The sequence below is a fragment of the Acipenser ruthenus genome, chromosome 26 (assembly GCF_902713425.1).
Source record: "Acipenser ruthenus chromosome 26, fAciRut3.2 maternal haplotype, whole genome shotgun sequence".
NCBI lineage: Eukaryota > Metazoa > Chordata > Actinopteri > Acipenseriformes > Acipenseridae > Acipenser > Acipenser ruthenus.
This window is the reverse complement of record NC_081214.1, coordinates 9,775,794-9,784,079: the sequence shown is the minus strand read 5'-3', so window position 1 is coordinate 9,784,079 and position 8,286 is coordinate 9,775,794. Positions and strand designations below refer to the sequence as shown.

Genomic DNA, 8,286 nt, shown 5'->3' with positions numbered 1-8,286 from the left:
GCATCCTCTTGCAGGGCCCATTTCATATAGGTATTATTGCAGAGAGATTGAATACTCTTGCAGGACCCATTTCATATAGGTATTATTGCAGAGGGATTGCATCCTCTTGCAGGACCCATTTCATATAGGTATTATTGAAGAGGGATTGAATACTCTTGCAGGACCCATTTCATATAGGTATTATTGCAGAGGGATTGCATACTCTTGCTGGACCCATTTCATATAGGTATTATTGCAGAGGGATTGCATCCTCTTGCAGGACCCATTTCATATAGGTATTATTGCAGAGGGATTGAATACTCTTGCAGGACCCATTTCATATAGGTATTATTGCAGAGGGATTGCATACTCTTGCTGGACCCATTTCATATAGGTATTATTGCAGAGGGATTGCATCCTCTTGCAGGGCCCATTTCATATAGGTATTATTGCAGAGAGATTGAATACTCTTGCAGGGCCCATTTCCTAGTAGCTATTATTGCAGAGAGATTGAATACTCTTGCAGGACCCATTTCATATAGGTATTATTGCAGAGAGATTGAATACTCTTGCAGGACCCATTTCATATAGGTATTATTGCAGAGGGATTGCATCCTCTTGCAGGACCCATTTCATATAGGTATTATTGCAGAGGGATTGCATCCTCTTGCAGGGCCCATTTCATATAGGTATTATTGCAGAGAGATTGAATACTCTTGCAGGGCCCATTTCCTAGTAGGTATTATTGCAGAGAGATTGAATACTCTTGCAGGACCCATTTCATATAGGTATTATTGCAGAGAGATTGAATATTCTTGCAGGACCCATTTCATATAGGTATTATTGCAGAGAGATTGAATACTCTTGCAGGACCCATTTCATATAGGTATTATTGCAGAGGGATTGCATCCTCTTGCAGGACCCATTTCATATAGGTATTATTGCAGAGGGATTGCATCCTCTTGCAGGGCCCATTTCATATAGGTATTATTGCAGAGGGATTGCATACTCTTGCTGGACCCATTTCATATAGGTATTATTGCAGAGGGATTGCATCCTCTTGCAGGACCCATTTCATATAGGTATTATTGCAGAGGGATTGAATACTCTTGCAGGACCCATTTCATATAGGTATTATTGCAGAGGGATTGCATACTCTTGCTGGACCCATTTCATATAGGTATTATTGCAGAGGGATTGCATCCTCTTGCAGGACCCATTTCATATAGGTATTATTGAAGAGGGATTGAATACTCTTGCAGGACCCATTTCATATAGGTATTATTGCAGAGGGATTGCATACTCTTGCTGGACCCATTTGATATAGGTATTATTGCAGAGGGATTGCATACTCTTGCTGGACCCATTTCATATAGGTATTATTGCAGAGGGATTGCATCCTCTTGCAGGACCCATTTCATATAGGTATTATTGCAGAGAGATTGAATACTCTTGCAGGACCCATTTCATATAGGTATTATTGCAGAGGGATTGCATACTCTTGCTGGACCCATTTCATAGTAGAATCACTCAGGAGTGGTTCTTTTTACTACTCCATTTCTTATTTGTGTAACGCCCCCAGGGTTGTAAAGCTGTCATTAAGACAAAAATGCATGTGGGGAGGTGGGGAGGAGGGGGTATTTTTAACATGATGTAGATAGATTATGTTTACAATTAGGCATGCTTAAAATTCAAAGATAGAGCACAGCACACAGTCACACTAAAGAATCAAGAAGTGCAGTTAACATATTTAATGACTGGTGAAATACAATTCAATGCTGCTGCAGTATGCCCCCGTTTTGATATTTCAAATCTTTTCACAGAACAAACATTAAACTGTATAGCTGCAGAGTCCAGTGCATCATGAAAATAAACACATTTGTAGGTGAAAAACGCCAAAATAAAAGTCGCTACATTTAAAAAAATATACATGTGAAATTTTCTGTCTTCTAAAATAAAGGGCTTTACATAATATCTGCAAGTAAGAAATTGCAGTGTCCAGTGTTAAGTTCAATCCAAAAAAATGGTGCCTGAGTTCCAAGCTCTTGTTGGCAGATTCCAGAAAGTCTATGTAAAGGTGCTTTGACTAGGAGTGCAGGAGCTGCTCCTCAGTTCTAGATGCCCGTCATTGACATATTTAGGCTGGATCAGCTCTTTATATTAGTACACGCCAGCACCATTTAGTGCACATTTCTGAACTGCCAGAAAAACAGAAACTTAATCTAAACTTGATCACTAGCTGGCTCTTATTTTTATAAAGATGCTTTTGTTGATCTAGTCTGTGTTACAGATGCCTATGGCAGGTAACTAGAACTGAAGAGCAGCTCCTGGGATCCCAGTCAATGCACCTGAACACAGACACTTTGCAAAAGACATCATAAAAAGGTAAAGGGGGAGTAAAGGAAACTAAGGCTACGTACACAAACAGGCTAAATTTGGTTGTGAGTTCCTTTTGCTCTTAATACGGTTTGTACACACACACAGTTCGGTTACAAAGGGCAGTGATAACTGCACTAGTTAATCCTGTTCGGAACAAGTATCGAGTGTGGTTATTAATTCAGTTTGGTTGGTTAATGCGCACTAACTGTGTGTGTGTATTACAACCGCACTAACACAACCGCAGTTGGTACTCAGTGGATTTCTGCGCAACTAATGATGTCATAAACACGGCTAAATAATATATAGAGGTGCCTGCAGAGCCAAGTTGATTTTGTAATATTGATGAATAGTAAATTCATAACAATGGTAAATAGTGCCTACATATAATATACTGTTTTTATTTAATCAAAGTACAGTTGTATAATATATTGTTGTAAGAAAAAAAAATGTATTTTTGGTTTTGCAACTTAAATAAAACAATATGGGACAATTCGTATCCCCAAACGCCACAGTGCAACCGCAACTCATTTTTCCACCGATAACGAACGTCTCATCTGTGTGTTTTGGCACTCCAGGAAACGTCTCAGTAAATAATAAAGACACATATGACTCCTTAGACATGTGTACATTTTTAATCCAGTCATTTGGAGACTACTCAAGTCATTCCCAGCAGCTTTCTGATCGGAAGATCGCCGAAATGTTTCGATCTACCATCATGGTGCTGCAGATCGTCACCACTGTATTTAGCAGTGCAGAAAAAGCAAAACGCTGTCTCCGCTGGTTTTGCAGAAAAGAGCACAGCTGTGCTTGACGAGCTCTCGATCGATTACGTACAGTGGGAGAAGTACGAGTGGACAAGTACAACGCAGTTAGAAGCAGAAAGGAGGAATTACATCTTTAAATCTGGAGTTCCTTTAATCAGAAAACATTGCAGCGTAAAGCCGTGCAGCTGCGTGTATTTTTCTGATCAGCTGAAACTCGGAGCAGCTGATTCAAATCCCACGGCGTTCTGGGACACGGGGGAGGAGCGGAGCACGCAGCACAAACACAAACAAACAAAAGGCAGGCAGACTTCCCAGCGACAGCGTGTGGAAGCGACATCGTGGGAGAAGTACGAGTGGACAAGTACAACGCAGTTAGAAGCAGGTTGAAAGCAGGTTGACAGCTGCAGAAGCTACACTAAACAAAAAAAACAAAAAAATGGTATTCAAGCCAGTAATCTGTGACAACTGCATGATGTGGGAAATCCGAGAAAACCCAACAGAGCTCAACCAAGTTTGTGTAAAGTGCCTCACGATCCAGGACTTGCTTCAGCGATTAAGCCTGCTAGAAAAGGAGCTGGAGGAAATGAGACAGCAACAGGAGCTTGAGGAGCTGACACACCCACAATTCATGGAAGTCTGCACCCCTAGCAGACTGAAAGCCACCAGGGAGATGGAAGAGAGTTGAAACAGCTGGGTTCAGATAGGCAGAAGCAGGGAAAAAAAGAAACTTCGTCAAACACAACCACCAGAAATCCAGACAGCCAACACATTTGAGCCACTTCAACATTTAAATGACCAAAACCAACATCACGAGAATGAAAGAAACCCTATAAACAGTGCTGACCAGGCAGCAAAAAGAAGGGAGGTCATGATTGTTGGGGACTCCATACTGAGAAACACAGCAAGTTCAGTTTGCAGTTTCGACCCCCTTACTACAACAGTGTGCTGCCTTCCAGGAGCCTCAGTCAAGCACATCACTGAGAATGTGGACAGGCTCCTAGAACGAACAGGAGATGACCCGGTAGTAGTCGTCCACATTGGTACAAACAACATTGGAAGAGACAGGCCAAGATCCCTGCAAAACAAATTCAGAGAGCTAGGAAGGAAATTAAAAGACAAGACCAAAACTGTGGTATTTTCTGGGATACTGCCGGCGCCTTGCAAAGGACCATATGGACAGCTGGAAATACAAAATCAAAATGCATGGCTGAAATCGTGGTGTACACAGGAAGGCTTCACCTTTCTTGAACATTGGAGCACTTTCTACAACAAGGACTACCTATACAGGTGGGACGGACTGCACTTAAACAGAAAGGGAACCAATCTACTCGGAGAAAGGATCCTTCAGGCGGTACAGAAGCATTTAAACTAGAAAGGAAGGGGGGAGAAAACAAAAAAACAGAAGGGAGACCACATCAAAACAAGAGCAACAACTCAGGTAAGACCACTATTAAATGTATTTATCTTAATGCTAGAAGTCTCAGAAACAAAATGTTAGAACTTGAAGCTACTGCACTAACAAGCAACTACGATGTGATAGGTGTTACAGAAACTTGGTTGTCTGAGAGTGATGGAGACGAATATAATATTAGTGGGTACACACTGTATAGGAAAGACAGGCAGGACAGAAGAGGCGGAGGGGTAGTGCTATACATAAGAAATAGCCTTGAAGCCCAGGTGTTAAATCAGGACAAAGAAAACAATGCAGAATCAATATGGGTCAGAATAATGGACACAAATTCAAAGGGCATAATAATAGGAGCATGCTATAGACCGCCAAATTCAGACGCTGAGCAAAATAATCTGTTATACAATGACATTCGAAATGCGTGTAGAAAAGGAGAAGCCATACTAATGGGGGATTTCAACTTCCCCTGTATAAAATGGGAAAACCCAATGGGGGGCACGACGGACGAAATTGAAATGGTGGAAATGACAAATGACTGCTTCCTAACGCAATTTGTCAAGGCACCGACTAGAGGGGAGGCATGCCTTGACTTAGTCTTTTCAAATAATGAAGACAGAATAACTAAAACAGAGGTCAGAGAGCCATTGGCAAACTCAGACCACAACATGGTCTCATTTGAAATATTTTTTAAAACCCCAAAAGTAATGACTAAAGCTAAGGTTTACAATTTTAGAAAAGCAAACTACGAAGGTATGAAACAGAGACTAATAGAAGTAGATTGGAGTAAAATAGAGAAAACATCCACAGAAAAAGGGTGGCTGTTTTTTAAAAATGTAGTACTAGAGGCACAAAACAATTACATCCCAAAAGTAGACAAATCTAAATCTAAAACAAAATGGCCAAAATGGTTTAATAGATCAATTTAAAAAAATATTCAGCGAAAAAAGGCACTTTACAGAGCGTTTAAAAGGGACCAAAAACAAAGCACATAGAAAGAGTACTTGGAACTGCAAACACAAGTCAAAAAGGAAGTTAGAAAGGCCAAGAGAGAGATAGAAATCAATATTGCTAAGGGGGCTAAAACCAATTCCAAAATGTTTTTCCAATATTATAACAGCAAGAGAACATTCAAAGAGGAGGTTAAATGTCTAAGAGACACAAATGGCAAAATCATAGATGAAGAAAAAAAAATAGCAAATATATTAAATGATTACTTTTCACAGGTTTTTACAAAGGAGGACACGGACAACATGCCCCACATGTCGACCTGTTCCTATCCAGTTTTAAATAACTGTAGCATAACAGAGGCAGAAGTGTTAAAGGGACTAGGAGCTCTTAAAATAAACAAATCCCCTGGGCCGGATGAGATCCTCCCAATAGTACTCAAAGAAATGAAAGAAGTTATTTACAAACCGCTAACCAAGATCATGCAACAGTCTCTTGACACAGGGGTTGTACCAACAGACTGGAAAATAGCAAATGTAATACCAATCCACAAAAAGGGAGACAAAACCGAACCAGGTAACTACAGACCAATAAGCCTGACTTCTATTATATGTAAACTTATGGAAACTATAATAAGATCCAAAATGGAAAATTACTTATATGGTAACAATATCCTGGGAGACAGCCAGCATGGTTTTAGGAAAGGGAGATCATGTCTAACTAACCTACTTGACTTTTTTGAGGATGCAACATTGAAAATGGATAACTGCAAAGCATACGACATGGTTTATTTAGATTTCCAGAAAGCTTTTGACAAAGTCCCGCATAAAAGATTAATTCTCAAACTGAACGCAGTAGGGATTCAAGGAAATGCATGCACATGGATTAGGGAGTGGTTAACAGGTAGAAAACAGAAAATACTGATTAGAGGAGAAACCTCGAAATGGAGTGAGGTAACCAGTGGTGTACCACAGGGATCAGTATTAGGTCCTCTGCTATTCCTAATCTGCATTAATGATTTAGACTCTGATATAGTAAGCAAACTCGTTAAATTTGCAGACGACACAAAAATAGGAGGAGTGGCAGACACTGTTGAAGCAGCAAAGGTCATTCAAAATGATCTAGACAGCATTCAAAATTGGGCAGACACATGGCAAATGAAATTTAATAGAGAAAAGTGTAAAGTATTGCATGCGGGCAATAAAAATGTGCATTATAAATATCATATGGGAGATAGTGAAATTGAAGAAGGGAACTATGAAAAAGACCTAGGAGTTTATGTTGACTCAGAAATGTCTTCATCCAGACAATGTGGGGAAGCTATAAAAAAGGCTAACAAGATGCTTGGATATATTGTGAGAAGTGTTGAATTTAAATCAAGGGAAGTAATGTTAAAACTCTACAATGCATTAGTAAGACCTCACCTAGAATATTGTGTTCAGTTCTGGTCACCTCGTTACAAAAAGGATATTGCTGCTCTAGAAAGAGTGCAAAGAAGAGCAACCAGAATTATCCCAGGTTTAAAAGGCATGTCGTATGCAGACAGGCTAAAATAATTGAATCTATTCAGTCTTGAACAAAGAAGACTATGCGGCGATCTGATTCAAACATTCAAAATCCTAAAAGGTATAGACAATGTCAACCTGGGGGACTTCTTTGACTTGAAAAAAGAAAAAAGGACCAGGGGTCATAAATGGAGATTAGATAAAGGGGCATTCAGAACAGAAAATAGGAGGCACTTTTTACACAGAGAATTGTGAGGGTCTGGAACCAACTCCCCAGTAATGTTGTTGAAGCTGACACCCTGGGATCCTTCAAGAAGCTGCTTGATGAGATTCTGGGATCAGTAAAAAAAAAAAAAAAAAAAACCCAACTGTATAAATGGGTAATTGTATGTAAAAATAATGTGATATCTGTATAATGTGAAATAATGTGATATCTTGTAACAATTGTAAGTCGCCCTGGATAAGGGCGTCTGCTAAGAAATAAATAATAATAATAATAATAATAATCAATAAACTACTAACAACCAAACGAGCAAGATGGGCTGAATGGCCTCCTCTCGTTTGTAAACTTTCTTACGTTCTTACGTAGTACATTCTTCCAAAAGCATAAAAAAAACACAGCCTCCATGTTGTAACATAAAACCTCATGATGAGCATAATGATGGCCCGAGTTCAGTGGTTTGTTTAAACAGGGAGACACTCACTTCAGTAATGAAAGGTGTGTGTGTACAACAAACAACCGAGCCAACTGCAGTGTGTGTGTGTACGTAGCTAAGATAAGAACTAAGATACGATAAGAAGAATTCCCGTCTTATAGACCCTTGTACTTTGTCCATGGTTTGTGACCAGGGCCTGTTGTCATTAAGTAATTGTAACTACAAAATAGTTGCATACATTGTCTCTGCCAGGCGCATCCATTCATTATATAAATGTGCAGTTTTGAAATTTTCATTTAAAAGCATGATATCTGGTTAAATGCTAAATCAATCTCTAAACGAATCTCTGGCTTCTTTTTCACTGGCTTCTTTCCGGTCAATAACCAATCAGCTGCTTCCCCTATTGACTGACATGCTTTCAGCCAGTCACATGACTGTGGCAAGCTGGCTTGAGCGGTGACCGGAAGAAACACACACTTCCATACTTTAATCTACACGTGGAGTGATTGTGCAATCCCTGTGCCTAAATACAAATATACATTTCAACAACACCCGTGCTACATAGCCCCACATTATATCCCATGCACCAATACATATACACCAACATTAACATGCCACATACAACATAAAACACATAAATACGCAAAGGG

The 8,286-nt window shown here is 39.7% G+C and overlaps 1 protein-coding gene across 1 annotated transcript in view; it reads right to left on the bottom strand.

Annotated features, from left to right (window-relative positions):
* Positions 1-1,453: 1,453 nt before the first annotated feature.
* The window catches only part of LOC117963291 (rab effector Noc2-like), a 30,094-nt gene continuing 23,261 nt past the window's right edge, over positions 1,454-8,286 (bottom strand). The window contains exon 5 of the mRNA XM_059000685.1: positions 1,454-4,197. Within this exon, the coding sequence (XP_058856668.1) occupies positions 4,120-4,197 (78 nt within the window). The 3' untranslated portion in view covers positions 1,454-4,119. The remainder of the gene's footprint in view (positions 4,198-8,286) is intronic.